The sequence below is a fragment of the Raphanus sativus genome, unplaced genomic scaffold (assembly GCF_000801105.2).
Source record: "Raphanus sativus cultivar WK10039 unplaced genomic scaffold, ASM80110v3 Scaffold0212, whole genome shotgun sequence".
In the NCBI taxonomy this organism is placed as follows: Eukaryota; Viridiplantae; Streptophyta; class Magnoliopsida; order Brassicales; family Brassicaceae; genus Raphanus; species Raphanus sativus.
Genome location: NW_026615532.1, coordinates 19975 through 47883, shown reverse-complemented (window position 1 = coordinate 47883; position 27909 = coordinate 19975). Strand labels below are relative to the sequence as shown.

Genomic DNA, 27909 nt, shown 5'->3' with positions numbered 1-27909 from the left:
TTACATTGTATTTTCTTCGGTTCATATAATTTTTTAAAATAATTTTCTTTCAATATATGCTATATCAAAAATTAGTCAACTAAAAAATCTATAAACAATTATTTACATAGCAATATAACATATTTATATATTAAAAATGAAAGTTTATTGATATATTTTTAGGTTGCTATAAACCAATCCGGACCGAAAATGATCCAACTCGAACCTCCTACGGCATTTATAATATTCGAATGATATATATTTAATTTAAAATTTTAGGGGAAAAATATTGTGTATCACGAAAAAATATATGATCAATTAGTGGTTTCGTAAAATGTAAGAAGTTTAAATGGATTTGCTGATTTTATTTGGATAGAGATATTTTTTTAATAAAATTATAATCCAAGTTTCCAAACAATTTATTTAACTACAATCAAAGTTTCCAAACAAACTTATCTTTATAAATGCTATCCAAGTATCTAAACACACCGAAATTGTAATTCACTTTTAATAAGATAGATATGATACCAACAAAGGTTGGCTTTGGGCTATGAGGAAGATAAGGGTCCAAGCTCTTCCTAGTAAACAAAATAAAACACAAGTGATTTCAAGAAGCCGGATGTTCAATGTTCATTAGCAAAACATCCTGATTGTTGATTAATCGTGTTATGTTCACTAGCAAATCATTTCTTAACAGTGGCTCGGGTTTGTATCGATTATTAATTACTTAATGAACGTGATCCATATTAGTTTATTTTCAGACCAGTACCCATACCTTAAACCCACAAATCCTCGTAGCATTGAGTGTGCCGAGTACATAAAGACAGCTTTGCAATATCATCCTTCTTCCCATCACAAGAAGCCAACGTTAAACCATTCGACAAGCCCCGCCTTCCATCACAAGAGCTTAGTTGTTCAAATCATACACACACGTTTCCTTACGATCTCGTATTTGATAATTTAATGAACGTGGCCCGATGTTTTGCTTTTGTATCCGTAATCATACTTCAAAATAATCTGTGTAACTAATTTTAAACGAAGACGCAATTTTCCTTTCTTATAATTGAAAATGTTTCTGAAGTGCATGCGAGATTAGAATCTACTTTTGGATATTTTACAGCGACTTTTTGCTACAACTTTTTATTTGTCATCCAAGTTTTTTTTTTGCACGCGAACCCTTTGTTTCCATATACTCCATCTGTTTCATAATAAGTGTCACTCTTAGCTTATTTTCTTGTTACACAAAGAATGTCACTTTACAATTCCAATGTAAATTATACTAACTTTCAGCTGAAAATTAATTGCAAACTACATTGATTTTATAAATAATTTTATTTATCTAAAATACTATTGGTCAAAGAGGTATAATTAATTACAAGTTACATATATTTCAACAACTTTCTTAATCTGTGTGAAAAATGTCACAACGACACTCTTTAAGAAACGGAGGGAGTAGTACATTATTTTAAGGATAGATTGCCAGAAGTCAGAACTAATTAAGCTTTTTTTGGGGGTCAACAGTCAGAACTAAGACCGATGGCTCATATAGTAAGTAAGCTATACTGAAAATTTAATACAAGTCAAATTCAATACTTGGACGATAAATTAAATATTTGTTACTAACTAAATATTTGAACGATACATATGTAAAGTGTTTCAAAAAAAAAAGAACGATACATATGTAAAACTTCGTTTCAGAATTGGGATTTGACTTTTGAGCATGCGCAATTTTAGTTTAAACATGGTTGTATTTAGTTTAAACATGTTACAACGGCCGGGATTTATGCATCATTGTAGTCGGATCTAATTTCAAATATGTACACTGTCGTGGCGGATCTAAAAAAACTTTTTAAAGGGGCATATTGTTGTTGTAAATATAGTATATAATTTAAATATATAATTAAAATTAGTTTTAAGTATAATAATATATGTTAGTCAAATGATAATCAAAATTTTATGGTGTTGTACTATATATATTTTTGGCAATAATCCTTTTTGTTCATAAGAAAATATTTAGACTGTCTTTAAGAAATAATACACATTAGCATAAAAATTAAATAAAGCTATGAAGTAGTTTCAAAGAAGAGGGAAAAGAAGAAAAAAATGTTTTATAAGATGCATAGACAAAAACAGGTATAAAAGATGTTTCTAATACTATAGCCGTTGTGAACCGATTAAGATAAAATGGAAAAAAATAAAATTTATATTAATATATAAATAAAATATGAAGAATTAAAAGATTATGCACGAAGGAGAATCAAACCATGAATCATTACCCAAGTCACAGTGAATACCACTGACCTATCGAACAACTTAAATTGATACCCAAGAATTTCATTTAATTAGATGGGGGCACGTAACTCCGCACCCATAAAAAAAAACTCCGTACCCATCAACGTAGGTCTGCCATGTATTTGCCGCATTTATATACTCCCTCTGTTTCATAATAAGTATCACTCTGAGTTTATTTTCTTGTTACACAAAGAGTGTCATTTTACAATTCTAATATAAATTATACTAACTTTCAGCTGAAAATTAATTGCAAACTGCATTGATTTTATAAATAATTTTATTTATCTAAAATACTACTCCCTCTGTTTCATAATAAGTGTCATTCTGAGCTCATTTTCTTGTTACACAAAGAGTGTCACTTTACAATTCCAATGTAAATTATACTAACTTTCAGCTGAGGTATTATGTTATATATTAATTGCAAACTGCATTGGTTTTATAAATAATTTTATTTATCTAAAATACTATTGGTCAAAGAGGTATAATTAATTACAACTTACCTATATTTCAACAACTTTCTTAATCTGTGTGAAAAATGTCACAACGACACTCTTTAAAACGGAGGGAGTATTGGTCAAAGAGGTATAATTAATTACAACTTACATATATTTCAACAATTTTCTTAATCTGTGTGAAAAATGTCACAACGACACTCTTTAAGAAACGGAAGGAGTATATGTTAATGTTGTAGTAGGATTTACAACTCATATATACGAGATGTGTTATGTTGTACTCGCGGCTTCACCTTCACATATGTTCAGTGGCGGAGCTATGCCCATTTTGGGTGGGGCAGTTTCCCCCGATGATATTTGAAAATTTCATGTAACTATATGGATTTTTTTATAATGCTCCTGATGATATTTCAAATTATACATTGATATTAAAATTTTGTCCCGGGTAAAAGTAAATTCTAGATCCGCCACTGCATATGTTGTGATCGGATTGTACATGCTGTAGCTAGTAATGATGTAAGTAAACCCTTTGAAACACAAAAAGTAATGATGTAAGATACAAGCAAAGGGTCTTTTACAAAAAAAGATGCATGCAAAGTGTACTTGAATATATGTGCTTGTTGTAATTGAGTTTATATATGTAGTACGTAGGTTTACGCAAGCTGTACGTATATAGACTTATTATACACTTGATTATAAATGTTGTAGCTGAGTTTATATATGTAAGTTTAATCGCGTTTAGGCATATCATATATAGATTTCTTCGTCGTGGTTGGGTTTATACATTTTGAGCCGGATTAGCATAAAAGTACCTAGGCTTTAGGCTTGCATATTTGTAGTCAGGGTTTTACATAGCTAGTTAATTTTAGGGGTTATTTGTGAAATAACCAAAAAAATTAAAATTAGCTTTTAAGAGAGAGATAGAAAGAAAAAAGGAGAGAGGATGAGTTTTTGATCATTTTGTGAATTTAGTTTTTTTTTTAGCTACTAGATGTAATTTCTCTTAATTTTATACATATTATAAAGTTAAACTATTTATGTAACCAAGTTTATATATGTTGTCAATTATTCGGCATATAATGATTTGTACTTGTTGCATCGGTATATCTTAAATCTCTATACACCAGCAAAAGCCCAACATTCGTTTGGTACGGTATGTCATTTCGGTTTAGGATAATTTTTTTTTTCTTATAAGTATGTACTAGGTGATTTTCCCGTGCTCATGCACGGGTATAAATATTTATAAAATAAATATAATATAATAATTAATTTATATATAATTTAATTTTAAATTAACTTATAATAGTATGCATAATTTTTATTAATAATATTAAATTATTTCAATTAGACATATGATTTTAGATATATTATATCTAGTCTATTTTTAAGAGTCGATTTAGTTATCATTTAAGTATATTGGATTGCATTTATTTCTCTGAATTCAACTATAATATTTTTGTTCTAAATATATTAAAATTTTGATTAATTTTCTTATTTTCATTTATGTTGGTTGTCGTCTTCCTTAATTTTAATATAACTTATTATTTTAGATATAAGGTTGATCAGTCTGTAAGTATATTGAGTTAAATATATTCTTTCAAATTCAAAATTAAATATAATTATTTTATTTTTATGGTTTACGTGGTTGGACTAATAAAATTAAGTATCCAGGCTCTGTTTACTAAAAATTCAGTTGATAATTAATATATAATATGTTATATATAATTAAGTTAAATCAAATTAATTTTATTTATCGTTTAAAAATGCATGTATGATCATAATATTTATCAAATTATATGTTCATTTTAAAATATATATATTAAAAAATAAAAGATGATCAATAGGAAGTTACAAATATAAGTAACTAATATATTTTGGGAAGCTCATGAACACATATCAATATTTACAATAAATTAAAATATTTAATAAATTCTAAATAATTTTATGTCTTAGATTTATTGAAAGGTAAACTAAAATTTATTTTAATTAATCTAAAAATAAGAATTCATATTTAATTTGATATTTTGATTATAGTTATATTAAACTCAGCAAACATAAAAACATTAAAAAATAAAATTTAATATCAGGAAAACATAATTGTAACAATGAAAATATAGTGTTATGTTATTTAAAATGTTTTGTAATTATTTGATCAAAAATAGTCTATTGTTAAAATGATAATTTTTAATATCCCTTAAAAATAAGCAGTAAAAATTTGTGATTGTATTTGAGAAATCATATTATATAAGTAAAATATAATTTATAGATATTATTTCTGTAGATATTATAGTCAACTAAATATATGAAAGATAAATAAAACATTTCAATAATACTAATTATAAACTATTTTTAGTCAATTAAACATATATCATTTTATGCTACTTAATTATTTTATGTAATCATCTATGAAATTAGATATATTATCAAAATATTTCTATTGCTTTGAATATATATATATTGTATTGTTTAAAACTATGTTTTAAAATAAATAATATTTCTTTTTCTAATATCAAGATTATCTTTCTGAAATTGTTTTTATGAAATCACATGATATACATATATTTTTTTTTCATCTAAGAAACAATAAATATAAAGCAAGTATTTTATTACTTCAAAAGTATACTTTATGTTATTTAAAAATAATTTTAAAATAGAATATTACTATCTTTTGAAATTTCCTTTTTAACTAAATCATATTATATATACATATATTTTCGTTTTTAAATTCAATTTTTAAAGTTTATAATTGTTTCCTTTTTTAATATATATGTTATGTGGAAAATTTTAAAAAGGAAATTAAATAAAAAAAATAACAGTATTTAAATGTAATATTTTTAATTCATTAATGGTATCAATGTAATCAACTATCGTGAGAGTTAACGTGAGCGCGACATCGATTTTTAAGGTTTATAAATGTTTCCTTTTTAATATATATGTTATATGGAAATTTTTAAAAAGGAAATTAAATTATAAATAATAGTATTTAAATGTAATATTTTTAATTCATTAAGGGTATCAATGTAATCAACCATCGTGAGAGCTAACATGAGCGCGACACATAAGAAACTGACTTCTCAAATAATATTATAGAGATTTTTATAGGGAAATGGAAATCAGGTTTTTTGAAGCTGCTATAAATACAGGTGTAAGGGTTTGTAAAATCATTCATTCACACAATAATAAAAAATCTTAAACGGATATTTACCTTTATTTTTTTGCTCTATTGTTTTCTTCTAAGTTAATTTACATTTGTTCACAACTGTACTAGAGCTGCTCGACCCAGGGGCAGACCTATGTTGACGGGTACAGGGTCACGTGCCTCGTCTAATTAAACGAAATTCTTGTGTATCGTACTTGTTGTTCGATAGTTCAGTGGTATTCACTGTGACCTGGGTAATGAAGGAGCCAGGGTTCGATTCTCCTTCATGCATAATCTTTTAATTTTTCCATTTTTTATTTATGTACTAATATACATTTTAGTTTATACCTGTTTTGTCTAGGTCTAGAACTTATTATCCGAGATTCGGATTTAATCCGAAATCCAATCCGAATCCGCTAAAAAAATCCGGATATACAGAATGGCTGGATCTGAATCCGGATAGCAAAATGTTAGATCCGTCCAAACCAAATCTAAGTCCGGATATCTTGATTTTATTATTCCGGATATCCGGATCCGTAATTTTTATTGATAATTATCTCAAAACAGGAATATATATTTATATATATATATAAAACTAATTGTATTTATTATATTTTTATTTCTATACTAATATATATATATATATATAAATTTATATAAATTTTGTAGTAGTAAACATAGATATAACTGGAAAATATTATATATACTTTTATTATTAAATTATTGTTAATATTTTATATATTTTAATATTATTTTTATTTATTTATATTTATTTTAAAAATCTAAATCCGAATATTCGAATATTACAATTTTTAGAAGGATATCCGAGAACTCCAGATCCGGATAAAGATAGTAAAAACATGGATTCGCCGGATAAAGATCCTTATTCGGATATCTTAAAATACTCCGGATATCCGGTCCGTCCCAGCCTAGTTGTCTATGCATCTTATAAAACATTTTTTCTTCTTCTATTTCCTCTTCTTTGAAACTACTTCATAACTTTATTTAATTTTATACTAGTGTATTATTTTTTAAAGACAATCTAAGTATTTTCTTATGAACAAAAAAGGATGATTGCAAAAAATATAGAATAAAACTATAAAATTTTGGTTATTATTTGACTAATATATATTATTATATTTAAAATGTAATTTTAGTTATATATTTAACTTATATACTACATTTACAATATTATACCTCTGGTACGGTTAAAAAGTTTTCCAGATCCGTCACTGGCTCTAGCCGAATTTATAGATAGTGCATGTAGCTGGATAGCCTGATTTATACATGAATCACTAGATTGGTACACATGAGTTTATCGGTACTATAATCGGATTTATAAACATTGTAGACTTGTAGTTGAGTTTATATTTGGTTACTACATTTTACTTGGGCTCACATGATACAGCTAGTCGGTAGATCCGTATATATATGATCTATCTTTTTTTTTTTTGTCAAACATATATGATCTATCTAGACCTTCCTAATTTTGCAGTACAAATGTACATGATAGAATAAGGAATGCCATCTACTAGTTTCTTACTAGACTGTTGGACATGGGTTTTACCCCCAACAAGGCCTATAAGATAATGGGCTCAGCCCATTTAAAAGGAGGTGACTAGGAAAACCCTAGACCTCATCCTTCTATAAATAAGGAGGCATCCCCTCCTTAAGAAGGATCTTTTTTTGGAGATCTTGCCTCTCTTCTCACTTTCTAGAGAGAAACACCAAATCACATGCTTTCTTTTAAGCACTTGTGACATTTCGTTGTAGAACTACGATTGGCTTGATCCCCTTTCGGGGTACGTAGGCAACCCTTCACCGGGTCCAGCTATAACATATTACACATCTTTTACTCTCCATCTATCCAGTTCAAGCTCATTATGAAGACCTCTCCTAATCCCACCATCGAAATCAGTCTACCCCTACGAAGCACCGATTTCGGTTCAAACAATTGGCGCCCACCGTGGGGCATGGAGAAGTATCTTCGAAGAAGATTGGACTCGGAGTCCGTTTGACCGTTTGGTCGTCACCGTTCGCTCTCTCGCGATTACTCGATATGGTTCGTTCTCTCGCGGTTACTCGACACGGTTTGCTTTCTCGCGATTATTCGTCACCATTCGCTCTCTCGCGATTACTCAGCACGGTACGCTCTCTCGCGGTTACTCGACACGGTTCATTCTCTCGCGATTACTCGTCACCGTTCGCTCTCTCGCGATTACTCGACACAGTTCGTTTCTCTCGCGGTTACTCAGCACGATTCGCTCTCTCGCGGTTACTCGTCACCATTCGCTCTCTCGCAGTTATTCGACACCGTTCGCTCTCTCGCGGTTACTTGGCACCGTTCGCTCTCTCGCGATTACTCGTCACCGTTCGCTCTCTCGCAGTTATTTGACACTGTTCGCTCTCTCGCGGTTACTCGACACGGTTCGTTCTCTCGCGGTTACTCGGCACAGTTCGCTCTCTCGCGGTTACTCGGCACGACTCGATCTCTTGCGGTTACTCGACTCGTTCTCTCACGGTTACTCGATACGCAGTTACTCGGGACCGCGGTTACACGACCACAAGGTTGAGAGTCTTGCGGATACTCGGACGTGGAGGAGAAGATTCATCTCGCTTCCCTTTGCAACTCTTTGTCGATCATAATTTCGAGTTGAGGGAAGATACACAAGTGGAGGCTTTTGGTCGGCACACGGCGCAGTTTCTCGCTGAGAGCTCATCACATTGCCATGTAACAGAGGCAAGGTTCTGGTATGATTTTGTCTCTCTGATCCTAATTGAATTTGGACTTTTGCCAAGTTACTTACGCTAAGGCACGAGTACAGCTTACCTTTTTCAGAAATGGGTTTACAAACTTGCTTTTTACTAGGCACGAGTTAGTCGTAAACTCGTCTTTTACTAGGTACGAGTTGAATAAACTTGTCTTCTACTAGACATGAGTTTCATTCAACTCACCTTTTTCTAGACACGAGTTACCGACAACTCGCCTTTATCGAGCACGAGTTTAGTAAACTCTTTCTTTACTAGGCATGGCTTACTCGCCGAGCTATAGTTCTTAGGCATGGGTTTGATAAACTCGCCTTTTACAAGGCACGAGTTATACGCCGAAGCACGGTAAACTTGCCTTCCACTAGGCACGAGTTACTCGCCGAGCTACGACTCCTAAGCACGAGTTTATTTAAACTTGCCTTCTACTAGGCACAAGTTCAAAGTAAACTCGCTTGGATCGTTAAATGTAAATGCGCTGAGTCCATTGTCTTATAAACCTCTTCGTAAAATTCGCAGAGATCAACTTCATCTCTCTCAACGAACTGGGGGGGGCTTACTGTTGGACATGGGTTTTACCCCCAACAAGGCCTATAAGATAATGGGCTCAGCCCATTTAAAAGGAGGTGACTAGGAAAACCCTAGACCTCATCCTTCTATAAATAAGGAGGCATCCCCTCCTTAAGAAGGATCTTTTTTTGGAGATCTTGCCTCTCTTCTCACTTTCTAGAGAGAAACACCAAATCACATGCTTTCTTTTAAGCACTTGTGACATTTCGTTGTAGAACTACGATTGGCTTGATCCCCTTTCGGGGTACGTAGGCAACCCTTCACCGGGTCCAGCTATAACATATTACACATCTTTTACTCTCCATCTATCCAGTTCAAGCTCATTATGAAGACCTCTCCTAATCCCACCATCGAAATCAGTCTACCCCTACGAAGCACCGATTTCGGTTCAAACATAGACCTTTTAAATAGATATAGATTGACCGTGAATGTAGTAACCGTACAATGTACATTACGTACTATAATCAAAGGTCAAAACCTTCATAATCATAGTTCACATTCATCATTAGAAAACAAGATAACAAAAAAAAATGGAGCCAAGATAATGCTAGTTTTCTTTCATGAATACATATTTTTCAGAACAAAATTTATTTGCAAATGGGGGTTATAACATATTATCTGTGATATTGATAAAGGCGAAAATATTATATCTTGTGCTACAAAAAAAAGAAGGAAAATAGTTAAATCAAAAGAAAAAGAAACAAATATTATATTTGTTAAAAAACAAAAGAAAAAAGATGGTCCCAAAAGTGGAGTAGGTGGGGGCGGTCGGCTTTTGAATAGTTTAAACAAAAAAAAATCAATAATAAAACCACACGAGTGATCAACCGGTTCGACCCACCGAGTGAACTCGCTCGAGCTGTACAAGTTGTTTTTTTTTAATAACATTATCATTTTTTTATCTACTAGGGTCGGCCCGCCCTACGGGCGGGATGTTATTTAAAAAATAGTTAAAATAGTTAGAGTAAATATTTAATATAATTTTTATTAACTTAAAATTTAAATATTAGTTTAGCTCTGAATTTGTTTTTTTGTTAAGTCTAAATATGACTTTGTTGTGGTTTTATAATTCAGAACATGTATCAATATTATTTAGAAATCAATGATATAGAGATCTTCAATCAAATTAATAGCTCTACATAGTTAATTTTGAGGTTATTATAAAATAAATTTAAGTTTAAATATACGCACGAAACTTTAATGTTAAATATATGCAGGATAATCTAAGTTTGAACATATGCATGACAATTTGAAAGTGTAATGGCTATTTTTTTATTTGATTGAAAAGTATTAAGTTTAGTTACATATAAGATTAATTTAAAAATCTGGATTTCATTCTTTATTTAGCTTATTTTACATCATCATTTGGAATTAGATGAACTCTTCTTCTTTGTTAGCCACAACAATTTTTCGTATCCTCTTGTTTTAATATCATACTCCCTCCGTTGTATAATAGAAAATGTTTTGAAGAAATTTTGATGTTTCAAAACATAAGATATTTTGATAGTTTTAAGATACTTTAATTTTATTGAAAAATGGTTAACCAATAATACTTAACTACTTTATTTATGATTGGTCAAATTATTTTCAGTTTATATTATTAATAATATTATCTTCCAAAACATCTTATATTACGGAACAGATGAAGTATTTTGTTTACATCATATTAGTAACCTATTAGCCTTATTTGGTTACAAAATCTGTTGTGGCATGGATAGATGTTCCAAAGCATGGAACAAACTATTTATTGTGAAGATAAGTACAGATATCGAATATTATTCTTTTAAATGTTATTATACCTTTAGTTTGTTAATCTTAACTTCAGAAACTTACTTCTTTATTGTTGGTGTTGTATACAGATCTTCCAATCAAATTTTTTTTTTTTGAGAAAGGGCATTCGGACCATCCAATGAGTTAATCTATTTTATTCTTCACAACATGTGCCTCTGTTACTGAAGGATAACATGTCCAAATTAAATTGTTTTGAAAACTGATTATTATATCTGCGTGGAGGTGGGTGTACTGGTCACTTTCCAACGAACGCCAACACACCGAACCACGTTTTAGTTTTTAACTCACTATAATTTTGCATAATTTAGGTACTTCTTGTCAAAGGCATACCTAAATTTAGTATCGTAAACTAAATTTAATTAACATCATATATAAATATATATTTATTGTTTTATTGCTAGTGTAGTGTAACTCAATTTTATTTTAATTTGTACACATAAATTCTACAGTAATTTGACTTGAATTTTAATACCAAACCAAGCACAATCCAATATAACATCAATTAATCAGAGCAGTTACACAAAAGCTTCAAGCTCCATACCTGAAGTACATAGTTGTTTGCATAACTTAGGAGCTAAAGGTAGTTAAAAGAGCAGAGATGAACTAACGAAACACACATCTTTATGTGTAAACGAAACGACTTTAATACCTTTATTATACTCATACCTCCTCTGATCATTGACTACTAAACTCACTCCATCCTTTTCCGTTTATTTTTCATCTTTGAGAACATCTGCTCAACATCTTCAGACGTTATCGCCCTTGAAGTACCAACAGACTCCTACAAAAACAACAAAAGGATCATCACATTGTCTTTTTCTGAAAGCTGTGGATCAAAGAGGATTCATGGAGAATCAAAGTTCTTTTAAATGTATACCAGCAAACTCCGGAACCCATCTTTTAAGTCATTGAGGCGGTGTAAAAACTCAACTTTAGTTACATGGTCGAGATTGTTCAAACGATCAAGTGCTTAGCCTTCCTGTTTCTCCAGTTTTTCTGTTCTTTTCGCCTTTGCATTATTCTCGTATTCAGCAATAGTGTCCTCCGCATCAAGTAAAAAGCTAACCTTTCTCTCGCTGTAAATTGAGAAAACCAAAAACCATTAAATCCCGAGAATAACCAAAAAAATACAAACCATAAACCTTAAGGCACGCTTTCACTTTCATGGGCAAAGTAACTCATATATACATAGATTCCTGCTTGGAGAGTTAATGATTCAGTACTCCACCAGGAAAAACATTGATTATTACACATATACATTCTCCACCAGGAGAGTTAATCGCTTCTAGTGATTTTGCTCACCTGAAAAGTAATAACCCAACGGAACATCGATAGAAGAACAAACTAATAAAGTAACATAGAAACGGTGTAGTATTGATACCATGACGATTCAGATGGACTTGAGTTGCTGTGGCGATCTGAGACTCTGAGAGGGAGAACAGAGTGATCGATTTCGTAATAAGATCCGACTCTTAGGTGTGCCATTGTAACCAAGCAGAGAAATAAATTAGAGAAAGCTAGAAGAAGAATATGCAAACTTAGGTTTTTCAGTTCTTACCATTGACAGTCTGTGGCGGCGGTGGCGAAGAGTATTTGCCGGCGGAAGAAGATCCTCTGAACGGATACCTATTCTCGAACATCGTTACCTGCACAAAGAAAATCGGTTGTTGCTTTATTTGAAAAAGAAAAACTCAGCTATGTGTGAATTTAAGAGGAGGATCAACGATGATGATGATTTGTATTTTGATCCTTATAACAAAGAGGAGAGAAAAGAGAAGGATAACAATCATGATCTTGTTTGCTTTTACTCCCGATGATCCTCCTCTTAATTTACCCTTCCACTTTCAAATTCTCTGTAAAAAACAATTTTTTTTTGAACACAAAAATTTAAGAAGCGAAAAACTTAGAATCTCTAAAACTCTGAGAACTAAGAATCGAGTCAGATATTATGAAACGGTCTGCAGGATTAAATCAACTCTCTCTGATTTTTAGGAAGAAGATGAAAGAACGCTTTCGAAACTCTAGATCGATGGGCCTCACGCGAAGAGCTTCTGGTTTCTGAAAGCAAAGCCCAATTCAGACCCAAAATCAGATGGTTTCACGTTTAATGAAACGCAGCGTATCCTATGTGGCAGCAGGATAATTGATCAATTTCCAAGCTGGAATCCTAGGTGGCATCATGGGAGGGATTTAAACACTTCTTTATATATAAAGATTGGCTTTGGGTTTTGGTTTGGTTGGGTCACTCAAGTCAGGTGTAAAAGGAGAAGAGAGAGTGTTGTAACAGCACCAATCCCCCCCTTTGACCATAGCTTCAGATCTGAAAGTGTTTCTCTGTCTCTGTCGCGTATTCTTTCTCCGGCGTCGTTTCATGATCTGACTTTGGTCTCTTCTTCTTCTTCTTCTCTTTTTTTTTTTCCTTCATCACTGTTTCTCTCTCAACATGCCACGCCCTTTCTTCCACAAGCTGATTTTCTCATCCACTATCCAAGAAAAACGTCTGGTAATCTCCTCTTCTTCCTTTGTATCCCAAAAGTCTCTTCTTTTCTTCTGGGTTTCGGAGTTTTGATCTTTATGCGAATTTGAGAGTTTTCAAGATTGTAATATGCGTTTGTATCATCTGTGTTGTGACAGTTTCTTAGATTGCTTTAATTGAATTGTCTTGATTCTTGATAAAAATCAAGTCAAGTTTGTATTTTTTTTGTTTTTTCAGTTTTGTGAGCTGAATAATTGAGCTAGGAAGATAGAAAATTTTCAATTTGTATATAACTCAGATAATGGGAACTTGTAGATTATGGTTTGGAGAAATCTGCATGTGGTATAGGATTTTGATGATCTAATAGCAAATTGAGTGTAGTGTGTGAGTGAATGTGTTTTCTAGTGAGTTGACTTCTGAATGATAATAAGATGTGTACTTTTGTTAGATTCATGCAATTTCCGAGGGAGAAAAAGTTGAGATCTGTTTTTGTGGTTTCTCTGTTTTGTTTACTCTCTTTTGACTGTGTTCTCAGTTTGACTCATGAAGTCTAAAGATTCTAGATTCCTTATTGATGATAATAGAGTAGTGGAACTAAATAGTAATTGATTTTCTTTTGTAAGATCTATCTCATTGTCTATGTCATAACCCTCTTTGCTTGTTCCCTTAAGATAAAAGTGATTTTTGTGTAGAAAAATAAAAAGTACATAAATGGTTTATTATCTGCTTTATATTCACAATAGATGATACAGTGATTAGTTATCACACTTGTGCAGATTTCACCATGAAATTTTTGTGGATTGTTTTGAACAAAACCCAAATACTAGCATATAAGTAAATAGTCCTCCTTGGAATAAGGTTTTTCTAAGAATTTAGGCTTGAATATTCACATTAAAGTTAACAAGTATATGATTTATGTTTTATGAAATTTGAATAATAATCTTTTTTTTTCTCATTCCTGGTATGCTTTGTGCAGAGAGTTCCAGATAAGTTTGTGAGTAAATTCAAGGACGAGCTATCTGTTGCAGTTGCACTCACAGTACCTGATGGTCATGTTTGGCGTGTAGGGCTAAGGAAAGCTGACAACAACAAAATCTGGTTTCAAGATGGTTGGCAAGAGTTTGTTGACCGTTACTCAATCCGCATTGGTTATCTTTTGATATTTAGATACGAAGGCAACTCTGCCTTCAGCGTCTACATTTACAACTTATCACACTCCGAGATCAACTACCATTCCACCGGTCTCATGGATTCTGCACACAACCACTTCAAACGTGCACGCTTGTTTGAGGACCTTGAAGATGAAGATGTTGAGGTCGTTCATCCTTCTTCTTTGTTGTACCCGTCACAGCATCCTGAAACTACTGCGCACGCTAGTAAAGGGCATACTAGTTCAGCTATCCAGAGCTTCTTCGCTGGACCTGTTAAAGGTGACTTCCTCTCACCTTTCTTTCTTGTTTATTGTGGTCGTACTTGTATTTCTTATGTTTCCTTCTTTACCAGCTGAAGAGACAACACCGACCCCAAAAGTTCCAAAAAAGAGAGGGAGGAAAAAGAAGAATGCTGATCCTGGTAATCATTTTTTCTCTCTTCTTAAACTTTTACTGCAGACACTTGTTTCATACTTAGATAGCTTCTCACTAGAAGCTACCTTTTTTGATGTGATCTATCCAGAGGAAATAAACTCATCAGCTCCAAGGGATGATGACCCAGAGAGCCGTTCAAAGTTCTACGAGAGTGCTTCTGCGAGAAAAAGAACCGTGACTGCAGAGGAAAGAGAGAGGGCTATTAATGCAGCCAAAACGTTCGAGCCAACAAACCCTTTCTTCAGAGTTGTTCTACGACCATCTTATCTGTACAGAGGTTGCATCATGGTAAAGCAACAAAACATCTCATTATTACATCACAATGGTATCTGAAACAATTCTATTTTTGTTGTTGTTGCATGTTTCTTTCAACAGTATCTGCCGTCTGGTTTTGCTGAGAAGTATTTAAGCGGGATCTCAGGATTCATCAAGGTCCAGCTTGGAGAGAAACAGTGGCCAGTGAGATGCCTCTACAAAGCAGGGAGAGCCAAGTTCAGCCAAGGATGGTACGAGTTCACTCTTGAGAACAACCTTGGAGAAGGTGACGTCTGCGTGTTCGAGCTGCTCAGAACCAGAGACTTCGTTCTGAAAGTGACTGCCTTTCGAGTCAACGAGTACGTCTGAAACAGATATTCACTCTCTGTAGTCACTATGGTGGGTGACTGATGGATCTGCAGTTCCGTGTAGGATGTCTTCATTTAAACTCTCTTGTTATCTCTGTGTCATTGCATGTGGATATGTGTTGTTTTACCATTATATATAACCTTGGAGTGGAACTCAAGTTAGGGTTTAAGAAACTTTTAGAGGTTTGTAAATACCTAATCTCCATCAAATTAGGTGTCGACACTTGTGCCCCAAGGAAAAATGATATGATGAAGATGGGTGTGTTGTGGTGTGTTGTTGATTCTTCCATTTTTTTCTTCACCTCTTCGTTTTGTTTTACCTTCTCTTTGGCTTCATTCGAGCATTATAGCATACAGAAACAGAGCATGGGATTTATGTTGCATGAATAAGGTGTTCCATGAAATGCTTAAGAAAACTTATGTCACATAGAGCGCAAAGCACAAAGGGAATCATAATGGGAGGAAGGCTCTGATTCTGTTTCTTAGATTTTCAAGCTGTTGTGTTGGAGTTAGATTTTCAAAACTATGGATGCATAGTAGATTTTCTCGTTAAAACAGGGCGGTTACAAGTAGCTATGCCTAATAAACCAGATGCTTTCTTGTTAAGTAGTTTCTGCAATGCCTGCAGCATCTATGGAGACACTGTGTGATGTCAGAACCACAAGACTGATTCTTGTGCACTTCAATTCTTAACGGTTCATTTGAGGCATTTTTAAGCAAGAGCGTAACATGGGCTGGCTTTTTGTTTCTCAAAGCCCAAACAAAGAAAGAGTTAAAAAGTTTAAAAAAAAAATTATTCCGACCTGCCGGAATCGAACCAGCGACCTAAAGATTATCTGCGTCTACTACAGTCTTCCGCTCTACCAACTGAGCTAAGGTCGGTTACGTTAGTTGCATTTACAATTATTTATATAATTTATATTTAACTCGATTACATATAGCATCAATGATCTTGTAATGCTTCTTTTGAAAATTTGAGGACAAAGTTTCAAATCATATCCAAAGTGGGCAATATAATTGGACTGTTCTGATAATTATATTTGAGAATTACATATGTGGTATCATATATAATGGTCGTATGAGAGACATTACATTATTTCCTAGTATTTTATTCTAAACAACCAAATCGTTGCACGATTCGAAGATATGTAATTATATAAGCAAGTATTATCAACGGTCTGTGCTGATTATTTAGTGCCAATTATGTTATCTGTCTATTATACTATGAAACTGTCTTAACTAATTCTTAGTTTAGCATTTTAAACGTACATGCTAGTCCTAGTTAAAGCTAGGAGCCTAGGTGCTGACTGCTAAATGCATTCGTGAGTTTAAATCATTTTGTTCGTGAGTTGTGATCGTGTTTTTCAATTTATTTATTCCATCCATGTACTTTATTTGATCAACGAGCATATATAGATTCCTCCGAAGGTCAAAATGAATTATTAATGTTGAAAAATATATAAAAGTTGAATTTGTGATTAACCTACTAATAAGACCTTTAATAGCTACCATGTGAAGATCTGAATAATAAATTAGTCAAAACTATGGGCTTAATCATTCTTAATAAACTAAAGTCAAATGGACAAGTACCTAGTGGAGCTTTGCCTAACTACGTTGGCGAAGCATGACTAACGTGACGGTGTTGTTTTGTAAACTGCAACCTTCATTTTTTAATAGGAAAGCACTAGTTGCTTGTAAAATGCAACCTTAACTATGGGCTTAATCATTGCTAATAAATTAAAGTAATATAGACGAGAAGTAAAGTTTTAGAACATGCTCATATGAATAAATTTGCCTGTGAAAAATCATATAACTTTCACAAAGTTCATTTAAATTTTACATCTTAGTTGAATAAATTATTTAAGAACCAAAACTGAAATTTAGGTGCTTGTTATCCAAATTATAAATTATCCCCCCCCCCCCTCCCGAAGCACAACATTGACAAAAACATGCCTGGTATAAAGTAGAACAAGATTTTACTAAATTTTCATGCTATTGAAAAAAACTGTTAGGAATAGAAGGGTTAGTCAACGTGCATAGACATGGCTATGCTTGTAAGATTTGCATCAAACTTAAATGATCCGAAAATATTACATTTAGTTTCCAGTGACACACTCTTTTTCAACTAATTGAACTAACAAATCCACCTACCATAGTACCATACATATTTAAAATCTCAAATTTCAGTTGTGATATTTATCAGATCAATTTCAAAATAACTCAAAGAATATATGAGTCGTATAATGTCCATCTATGCGATAGTTATTTTTGGTTTTGGTTTGATGTGTCCTGAGGCTTTGTTGGTTTTTTCAATTACAAAGAGTATTGGTTATGCTTTTAGGTTTGGCACTTGATTATGTATAAACTATAAGTAATGGTGATTCATTAGCTTTTTTTTTTTTGCTAAGAGGTGATTCATTAGCTTATAGTAAAAGTAGTCTCATGATTTTCTGGAAAAGGGATTAATGCAAGCAAAACTGCATTATTTTAATCAACTGGCTTATTGGCTTCTCTTGGGGCTGAGGGCCCTGATTAGATTTCTTCCTATATGATTTCAGTAACTTTTATTTTGCATTACTGTTTGATGTCTAAAATAAACTAACTTATGGTGATATCCACCTATTTTGGGAATTAGTTTGTATTTCGAAAGTGTGTTCAAACAAAAAAAATGTGTTAAAAAAAGTTTGTATTTCGAAAAAACTTATTAAATGCAATGCATTGTTAGATGTGTTTTGTATGCACATAAGTATTCTTATTCTTAGCTTACGCTTGTTCTTTTCTTATCTTTTGTAGATAAATTTTTATTTTGTAACAATTGGCAAAATAAATTTGCATCCATGTGAATGAAAGGACTAAAATAGAACAAATGACTTGAATTCATGATACGGATTGTGAATTATAAAATTTTACAATTGGCAATAAATAAATTTTGATCCATGTGAGAGGAATGGATTCAAAAATAAAACATTTGACCCGAACTCATAGAATGGATAGTTGAATTATAAAATCTGACAGCTATATTCTAAAATATTGTCAAACAAAGTAATCATAGAGATTAAATGTTTAGGTCATTTGGGATGAAGTAAAAGCTACCATATACCAAAAAAAAATTAGACAAATCTAAACTCTTTAAATACATCTAGTCATTCATCATTAGGTGTTCCGATTTTAGTTATTCATTTGAACGGAGTTTCTCACTTATCGAATATATCTTTTTGTGAAAATATAACAATATATATGATCTACAGCACATAAAATCCGACTGTGAAATGTTGAGAATCTAGTTGTTAGGTTTGGCTGGTCTTCTCGTCTATTCCAACATGGTACCTTTGAAAGCTTAAAAGCTTCTTTAAGATTTGGTTGAATCCAATCAAATGTGGCCTGCAAAGAAGAAGAATGCGAGGGGGAGAACACAAGGGCAGTGAAAAGCAGCATAAGCAGGAAGAAGATGGAAAGTGGCTTTAGCGCCTCTGAATAATTAGATTATTGGACTAACTTTAATATATGTGTTAGATCTGTATTATTTGAAAAACTGTAAATTTGTGAGAAATTGGTATGATTTACACCCTACAATAGTGAGACTTTAATACATAAATTCATGAAGACACCAATAAATTTTTACATTTCATTTGTCAATGGCTACAACATATTCAACAAAGAGAAGCTAACAAATCAACTTAACGTACGTTTTAGAAGTGAAAATCTAAAATTCCGTTTTTTATCCACTGGAAACATTAGTTTTTTTTTTGTCAACGGAAACATTAGTTTTTAAATAATCAGTTTTGTACGAATCGTATAATACTAATACATAAACAAAATGATCTCAATACAATGAATAAAATAACATAAAGTTTGTTTTCCCCTTTTCTTTACGTAATTCAAATATGTGCAGTTACAACGAAGCTCAAATAAACTATAGGAAGTTAGGAACTTTCTAAACCTTTTAGATACTTCATGATGTGGCAGTTTGCTATTGGTAGTATGATCTGCTTAGTTGCCTTGACCATTAAGACAGCAGTTACATGTCCGGCGGATCACATAGTCCGCATCTCCACGCGCTAATACGGCGCGTAATCTCTCATCCTCCTCAACCCATCTCAGCCAATCACACCGAAGACGCCGTCTCCTTCACGCGCCAAACCTTCACCGATTTATCCAAACTTCCACTGTACACTATCCATCTCCCTTCGCCGTATTCCTCTCCCTCTTCCACCGCCGTCAAACACTTCACAGGTCCCACGTGGTCCATCAACACCGAGAGACACGTGTGCATCCCATCACCGTTCCTCCTCCACACGCAAATGTTCTTATCCCCTCCGCCGCTCAGCACCAAACTCCCGGCAACCGCGAGACAGAGCACCGCCATACGATGGCCGCGGAGTGCCCCGCCGTGAGATAGATACTTCTTCCCTTCCCAGAAATTAACGGTGCCGTCAGAAGATCCGCAGTAAACAACTGACGCCGTTAAATTAACCGCCAACGCCGTCAAAGCGCTCTCTTCCTTCATCAACACGTTAACCAGAAAATGCTTCGTCCCTCTCCCTCGAAGCTCGCGTCTCCACACTTTCAAAGTCCCGTCGGCGGATCCGGTGAAGAGCAAGTCGTCGAACCCGGCGGCGACGGTGTTGATCGCGTCGTCGTGAGCTTGAATCGATTCGAGGCATTTGGAGTCGGAGAGTCTCCAGACTTTGAGAGTCTTGTCCCACGAACCGGAGTAGAGTAAACCGAGCTCTTCGTTCAAGCTCAGAGACGAAACGGCGTCGTAGTGTCGGATCTTGAGAACGTTTTTCCGGCGACGAACCTCCACGTAGTTCTTCGGGTTCACCGACTTCGTTAAAAACTCTTTAAGAGTCGGTAAGCTTCCGATTCGTGAGTAACCACCGGTTCGTGTCTTGGACCCTCTCCAAACCCGGATTTTACCGTCTTGGTGACCGGTGAAGATCCGGTTATCTCCGGTTATCACAATCGCTTTAACCAAACCGCTTGTTGATTTAAACCCGGCGAAATCCTTGAGATCTTTCCAGACCCGAATGTTCTTGGAATCGGATCCAGTGAATAGAAGATCTCCGGAAGCTGCCAACGAGTAGACGTGACCTTCTTGTCTCACGATCGTACCGATCAAACCGTTGTCCGAATCATCATCGATGTTTCGGGTCTGGTAGATCCAGGGAGACTTGTAGTAAGGTGAGTAAGTCTGGTTCCACGGAGAGGGAGACATAGTAGGCGTTGTTGGCGTGTCGGTGTAGTACGGAGAGTAAGTCTGGTTCCATGGAGACAAAACCTGATTAGGAGACGAGTCACCGGTCGTGGTCGAAGCATTGCTTTGACGTTGTTGGTTGTTTTTGTTCCTGTTACTACTGGGATTGATGACATCAGCAGCACCATGGCTCTGTTCTTCTTCGTCGGCAGAGAGATCGGTGTTTAAGAAAGCGGCGAAAGTGAGTTTACGGTGATGACTACCACTGGTTTTTGAATCTATAACCATATTGAATAGTTGTTATGGGGTTTATTTTTCTTTCTCGAGGATTATTGAGTTTTAATTTGGTTGTTGTGTAGTAAATTTTCCACGGAAAAAAGGGAGTGTGGAATTTTTTTTTTTTCTCTAGGAAAGACTTGTTGGTTTTGTGAGATTTTGAATAAAGGAGTGTGAAGAGGAAATTGGATTGGCATATATAGAGAAACCCAAGGAGACAAACAAAGTTGGTAAGCGGACGACGTGGGTTACTGACACGTGACTTTCAGACTGGAAACGTGACCGGCACATTACCGGGAGCGTCAGTTTTCACATGAGATCGTATTAAGAAAATGAAAATGTAAGACTAGCTAATCAATATCAGGAAAGGTTTTGTCTTTTATCAGTGGACGGTCTCAAAGCAATGTGCACGGTGCACACAATAATGAGACTGATTATGAACTATAAAAAATTGTTGATCGTCAATTGTTTACTGTATAAATTATAAACTAGATCTTGACCCGCGCTTTGGAAGCGCGGAATATTTTACGATGAAAAATTTCATTAATAACTTAACAAATATTTTGGTAATTTTTAAAGAGTGTATTTAAAATATTTTTGCATTTAAATCAGTGTTTTTAAATCCAACCCGATTGTGATTATACCGGTTAATCCGAAGATCTGACAATTCAATTTAGATTTTAAAAATATTCATATTAAAAATATCACAAAAATCCGAGACTAACCGATTGAACTGATGGATGACCGATATGTAATCTGATTTGATTTAAATTGTAATAGTTTCATAATTTGTAATCTTATAATCCAAATTTTAAAGTTCATTATTTTGCAATTTATGAATTATGACGTTTCTACAAAATTTTAAAGAGAAAATGATAGATATAAAATAACAAAAATTAATAACTAAGATTAATTACTAAAAATAGTAGTTATTTTATAAAAATATATTGTTTGGAAATATTGATAGTAGTATAAAAATATATTGTTTGGAAACATTGATAGTAGTATAAAGAAATAAGTATATTGTTTGGAAACATGATAGTAGTATAAAGAAAGGAATATTAGTGATTTAATGTAGGTTTAACTATAAAGTATAAAAGTGTATTTAATTTAAAAACTTACAAAATAAATGTTAAGTCCAACATAATGTTTCTGTTTTAATAAGATAGATGAACCATACTCTTAACTTTAGAAATGAATATACAACCAAATTTTTTAAAATACATTAACTTTGAAAATTATTTTTTAAATTATGTTTGTACAATGGGAGGATTTCAAACTCTAATATGAATTCTTCAAACTTTTAGACAACCACTCGTTATTATGAAACTAAAACGTGTATTAAAGGAAAACGTATGAAGCTCATAAACAACAGCAAACACCAAAATATGTAGGAAGACGAAATATGCATATTACATATAACATGTTTGGTTGAGCAATGTGAAAATGATTGTACATGAGATGCGTCCGTACAAAGAGTCGGGTTTTTCTACGAAGTTGGTTGGATAATTTCATAGAAATAGATCTAATATAAAGGGGTGGTTGTGTTGGCGGCTAATTATCTTCACACGTTGCAATGTTGCATAGCATCACGTAACGGTAACACTATTCTCCAACCGATATTGATTTTTATTACTTCGTTTATATGTTTTGATTTAGTTTTACATTTGAGAAAATGTCATCTTCAGATGTTTGACTTTTCTTACTCCCCATGAAGGCATGAAATGACGATAGAACTTTTCGTCTTTTTTTTGTTACGAACTATCTGTCTACTTGTACGATTTTTTCTTTGTTAAACAAGTTGCAAATGGCAAAAATAAATAAATAACCAAAAAGCAAGCTGCAGAACTAGTTGCAACTTGCAAAACAGTCTTTTATATCCTTAAAATTACTGAAGGCCAACCGAAATCAATGACTATATTGTCTCTTCATTTATTCATGGCCTATTCGTGTTGATTGACTTTCATTACGTTAAAGTACATTTTTGGATGGGAGTATGAGAATCATCTATAACATATAAGTTCGTATATTAGTTAAATTTATAAAGTTGAGAGTTGAAACTAAAGTTATAGAGATCAAATCTCAAACAGATGTGCCTTATTTGTTTGCGAACATCTATAACGTTAAACTATGAAATCTTGATTGAGTATATATATTTTAAAACTATAGATAAATAATTTAAATTTCTGTATTTAGAATCTACATTGAATCTCGATAATCCATGCTAAGCAATGGCTAAAATAAATGGAAAAAGTGACATTCCAGATGAACCGATACTTTAGTGTCAACCCCTAATTAAATTGAAAAAGATTTTTGACAGCTAGCACAGTTTTGACATTTTGGGGTATCATAATATCATGAAAACTAATATCAATCGCTTACATTTATCCATTTGTTAATATTAGAAAAATGGTAGTAGTTGTCATTGGTCAATTGGTCATGGACTCGAAATACAGAGAACAGTGACGTCTCTGAATCTAAAGACAAAGAGGTTTGTCAGAGGAGGATTTTATCGTATCCCAAAGCCTTTCACATTCACGTACGTGACGTATTCTTAAACCTGAAAGGATATATCCATCTTCAGGACGTATTATTACGACATCAATACGCCACGAAATTTTCTAGCTACATGAATAAATCGAATATTCAAGGTTCAACGCTATGACCAAAATTATAAGTACGACAATTGAATAGCATATTACGTACCATAGTTAGGTAGTTTTTCAATCATAAGTTCAAAACATTTATGTTTGGTCCATAATACATACTATTACCATGTTAAGTATACTATTTTTAATCATGAAATTTGGTGTCTGGTCCTAACATCACTTACATCGAAACATTATAAAAGCTGATATGTAGCAATTCCAAATGTTGCCAGTCCATTCATTTATGAGACTTAAATCATTTTAAAAAGATGTGACCCTTACAATTAAATTAGGAAAGAAAAATAAGCATACAGATGAACTGGAATCGGAGATGTGAGAAATATTTTTTTGGTTTGTACTTGACCATCTAAATAACACACAATTCTTTTTTAGAAAATATAGTCCAATTTTTTTCTTAACATGTGGTCTAACTCTAATATGTTACATGATTTAAAGAAGTGATAAACATTTATAACCACAATGTATCTTTTTGGTAAAACTAGGGCGAACCCGCGCTCCGCGCGGGATTTTGATGTAATTAAGTGTTTAGATCAAACATTTTGTTTTAAGTTTTGAAAGATTAGTTATCTATTTTTATGAAACATTATTGGTATGTGATCTTTTTTATATAACATGTTACGATATTGAAAATGGAAATAGGTGTGGTTGACTAAAATTATATAATTACATAATTGTGATTCTTTGAATGAAGTAATACTTTTTAATTTAGATGATGAATTTCCTTTGTTTTATTTTATTTCTTTGAGATCAGCCACTATCATATATTTTTGTAGACTTTGTGTATTGCGGTTAGTCAAAAAATTTGTAATTATTTACTTAAATATAAAAGTTTAAGAAAAGATGTTACAGTGTCATTTTGTTTTTTTTTTAAGTGTGTGGATACTTGGTGATAGTATTATCAATACTATTTTTATTTTTTTATTTATTATATAATTTTACTTTTTAAAATAAAATGTTTGATTATGTATAATCACTGCTTGTGCCTTTCCATCCATCAATTTTCATATCAGTTTTGTAAAGTTTGAGTTTGGTAAGCACAAAAAAAATATTTGTGAGAGTAGATATATTTTTCCGTTGGTCTGAGTTTGATGAGACATGAGAATATCACAAATGTATTGCTTTTCTTTTCATGGTTGTGACTTTTTGAAATATTTTTCGCGATTATATTATGCATTTTCAATAATTATAGTTGTTTGTTGACTTTAATTTTAAACTAAGTTTGGAAAAATATTTTTTTTTATTGTTTATTAATCTTTGGTTATCGTTTCCATTTTCCTTTTTTGGTTTGTTACTTTAACTTGAGCTTCGCGACAAAAAAAATGTAAGCAAATTCATGAGAATCATTTCACAAAAAAATTGTAATTGGATTTTTTTCTTTCGTTCCAAAAAAAATATCTATTTATCCTTGAAATCTTGTATTAAATATAAGAAAACATGAATAGTTTGGGTACCAAATTATCAATCAAGCAGTAGCACGATTACAAAGCCAAATATACATTTTCTTAAAATTTCTCCATAATAAATAAAAACTATTAAATAATATGTAATCTGGCAACATTTCATTACTTGCGATATATACGAAAGGACGACGGTTTAACCATGCTCTCCTTCAAGCACCAACTTATGACACTTCACAACAGCTTGGCTAATCTGTTAAAAAGTTTCATTAGGCATTCTGGTCAAGCGATCGACAGAGCTCATTTTCATTCAAAACGATTATTCTAAATTTATAAATAAAATCCAAACACCAGATTGCAAAGCTTCTCAATAACTTAGGCTGTGCAATTTTGTTTGCTATATCTTGAAAAAAAAACTACAGATCGACTCAAGCCTTCATGATGGTATCTTTCTACTCTTGGTGATAGTGAAGAGGAGGAAGATGTAAAGATATGATTCCAGTCCGTAACGATAGTTAAGTGACTCGAGTCCAGTTGCTAATGATTGCGGTACTCTGTATCGGTTGCAGATTCACATAGCCGGTGAGAAAAAATCTAGACGATTCAACACATACGACCGCTTCCACCGGAGACTGGCCGAGACTTAACTCCATGGTGGCTTCCATGATGGTCGCTTGAAACAGATGAACGAATCGAAACAAAATCAGCAAATGTGTGCAAAGTCATCTTCCGAATGGGTTAAGAAAAGTTGTTGATTAAAAAGCTTGTTTGTTCTGAATTTAATACAACCTTTTGTTTTTAAAAATCACGATGGTCAAAGAAATTACCAGAAATCCAATTCCATGGAGAAAGCACACCGGCGAGTTTCAGAACAGCAGAGATCCATTACCCATTCTCTTGCAATAAGAAGTATCATTTTTTTTGAGTGTTATGATGATGATGTTTACCGTATGTAGTCGTACCTTTTTATAGCTGTAGATGCAGCGCCTGTAAGAGAGGGCAGATACAATGAATTAGAAATCATGGTGGAAGTGGATCTAAGGAGTTAAAAACCTAATTAATTGCAGTGAATCAATTCAGGCCGTAACGTGCCCATGGAGAAGAAGATGAGACGAAACCATACTTAAACATTGCGATCCATATAATTGTCATGACGATTCGTCTTGAATGTTTTCCAGAAAATCCATTACCTGAAAGGAACGAAAGGTCGGAGAACATTAAGAAACCTAAATTCTTTGGACCACATTCTTGAAGAAGGTGAATGTAAGAATATGAGAGTAATTGTTTTTCAAACAGCCCAATAAAGAGTAACAAAGCCCATCTAAATCGTAAAACACAAACGATATACAAAACCAAAATAAATGAAACGCATCGTATGAATAAAAGGGACACGTGTTGCATTCAGGACGCACGAATTGATGACGTGGCGCGCCCAGGAGAGAATGAACTCTTCTTTATATATATAGATTTTATACTATTTTTTTTTCTTTCTGACAAAAGATACAATGACCACTAGTAGCGGAAAGTAAAGAAGACAACAACCACAATAATTAGGTAACGTTCTACGTATATTTGACATGCTCTTTTTTTGGAAAAACGTAGATTTGACATGCATATTGTACATTTTTGTAGATATTTGAGCCTTTTCACTTAATGGAATACCCTTGGCCCATAATGTATTATTTTCAGTTTTGATAAATTTATCAGCCCAACCCGTCACTGGCGTGCTCTTCACGCTAGCCCAAAGAAGAAGTGTGCAAACTTACTGAAACTGAAACTGAAACAGACAAATTCTGAGAAGTGAGAAGCTGCCTTTGAGAAAGTTGCAATCCGATTCTATAACGCTTAAATAGCAAACAAGACAGCATAACACGGATGTGTCAAGGTAACTAAAACGCTTCTTTTTTCTTTTTTCTTTTTTCAGTGAATATTCAGAGGCCTTCGACCGTTCGACGTAAAACTAGATATGGACTTGTGCAACAACATCAAAGATCAGTGAATCACGGAATTGATAGATAACTTATCTTAACTTGTACTTTTTCATTACAAAGAGCAAAGTGGTTACAAGTTAAGATGTTGGTCTTTGAGGAGAACAGTAAAGAAGAGCTGTGTTTCCCTTCAGAAGAAGAGCTAAAAGACATAGACTACTACCCAAGCTTGACATTTGCAGCTATTTTCTCAGATTTTAAGGTAAATCAATGCCTTATGATGGATATTTTGTCCACACTCCGACGGAACACCTACATGGTCTGCGTGGTTTACGGTGATGATTTAGGCACGAGGCCAGAAGTTGACATGCCTGCTATGTTTACTGTTCTGAAGGAGACAAAATAATTCTGATATATGCGTTATTTCTAGCAGAGGCTGCATCTAAGCTTACGGGTTTAAGTCCTGACAAGTTCCAACGGTAAACAATGATTTATCTTCTTTCCAAGTGTAATAACATCCCCAATGAAACTCACTGTGAATTTTCTTCTAATTTCTGTAGGGGAGAAGGTGGGAAATGGCGGATACCATATTCTTGGAAGAGTATATATGGAGCTCCTCCAGATATGTCCATGTTCTAAACTGTTCTTCCAGCTCACAATTCATAAAGTCAGACATAGATTGTAGTAGTGCAAATAGGATACAATGAGAAGTTTATGAATTTTTTTTTTTTGAACATTTGAGAAAGTCTTAATCCGATGGAGACTTTT

The 27909-nt window shown here is 33.2% G+C and overlaps 2 protein-coding genes, 2 long non-coding RNA genes, 1 other non-coding gene and 1 pseudogene across 7 annotated transcripts; 2 read left to right on the top strand and 4 right to left on the bottom strand.

Moving 5' to 3' along the window:
• Nucleotides 1-11470: 11470 nt before the first annotated feature.
• On the bottom strand, nucleotides 11471-13112 carry LOC130501478 (uncharacterized). Of its 3 annotated transcripts, none has more exons than XR_008939701.1 (5): nucleotides 12774-13112; nucleotides 12548-12635; nucleotides 12371-12460; nucleotides 11867-12291; nucleotides 11471-11770 (listed from the first exon to the last, which is right to left on the bottom strand). It is a non-coding gene; the product is annotated as an uncharacterized LOC130501478 (long non-coding RNA). The 3 variants fall into 3 exon arrangements; XR_008939702.1 differs by having other exon boundaries at nucleotides 11471-11530; nucleotides 11639-11770; nucleotides 12548-13103; XR_008939700.1 differs by having other exon boundaries at nucleotides 12548-13105.
• A 99-nt stretch (nucleotides 13113-13211) lies between these two features.
• Nucleotides 13212-15963, top strand: LOC108805926 (B3 domain-containing transcription factor VRN1). Its single transcript, XM_018577919.2, has 5 exons — nucleotides 13212-13492; nucleotides 14442-14895; nucleotides 14969-15037; nucleotides 15140-15339; nucleotides 15427-15963. The coding sequence occupies exons 1-5, from the start codon at nucleotides 13433-13435 to the stop codon at nucleotides 15673-15675; spliced, it is 1032 nt and encodes a 343-aa protein (XP_018433421.1). The 5' UTR covers nucleotides 13212-13432; the 3' UTR covers nucleotides 15676-15963.
• A 508-nt stretch (nucleotides 15964-16471) lies between these two features.
• On the bottom strand, nucleotides 16472-16556 carry TRNAY-GUA (transfer RNA tyrosine (anticodon GUA)). Its single transcript is given in 2 exon segments — nucleotides 16472-16507; nucleotides 16520-16556. It is a non-coding gene; the product is annotated as a tRNA-Tyr (tRNA).
• Nucleotides 16557-19439: 2883 nt separating this feature from the next.
• LOC108809564 (protein JINGUBANG-like) lies at nucleotides 19440-21464 on the bottom strand. Its single transcript, XM_018581702.2, has one exon. The coding sequence runs from the start codon at nucleotides 21157-21159 to the stop codon at nucleotides 19780-19782; it is 1380 nt and encodes a 459-aa protein (XP_018437204.1). The 5' UTR covers nucleotides 21160-21464; the 3' UTR covers nucleotides 19440-19779.
• Nucleotides 21465-25495: 4031 nt separating this feature from the next.
• LOC108838606 (uncharacterized) lies at nucleotides 25496-26478 on the bottom strand. Its single transcript, XR_001947547.2, has 3 exons — nucleotides 26337-26478; nucleotides 26041-26200; nucleotides 25496-25886 (listed from the first exon to the last, which is right to left on the bottom strand). It is a non-coding gene; the product is annotated as an uncharacterized LOC108838606 (long non-coding RNA).
• Nucleotides 26479-27286: 808 nt separating this feature from the next.
• LOC130501479 (uncharacterized) lies at nucleotides 27287-27780 on the top strand (annotated as a pseudogene).
• The last annotated feature ends 129 nt before the right edge of the window (nucleotides 27781-27909 follow it).

Bases quoted from the DNA above. Each gene is read 5' to 3' on its own strand.
- LOC108805926 (XM_018577919.2), top strand. From the start codon at position 13,433: ATGCCACGCCCTTTCTTCCACAAGCTGATTTTCTCATCCACTATCCAA. The intron at 14,896-14,968 runs GTGACTTCCTCT...CTTCTTTACCAG, and splicing joins CTTCGCTGGACCTGTTAAAG to CTGAAGAGACAACACCGACC. The intron at 15,038-15,139 runs GTAATCATTTTT...TGATCTATCCAG, and splicing joins AAAGAAGAATGCTGATCCTG to AGGAAATAAACTCATCAGCT.
- LOC108809564 (XM_018581702.2), bottom strand. From the start codon at position 21,159: ATGGTTATAGATTCAAAAACCAGTGGTAGTCATCACCGTAAACTCACT.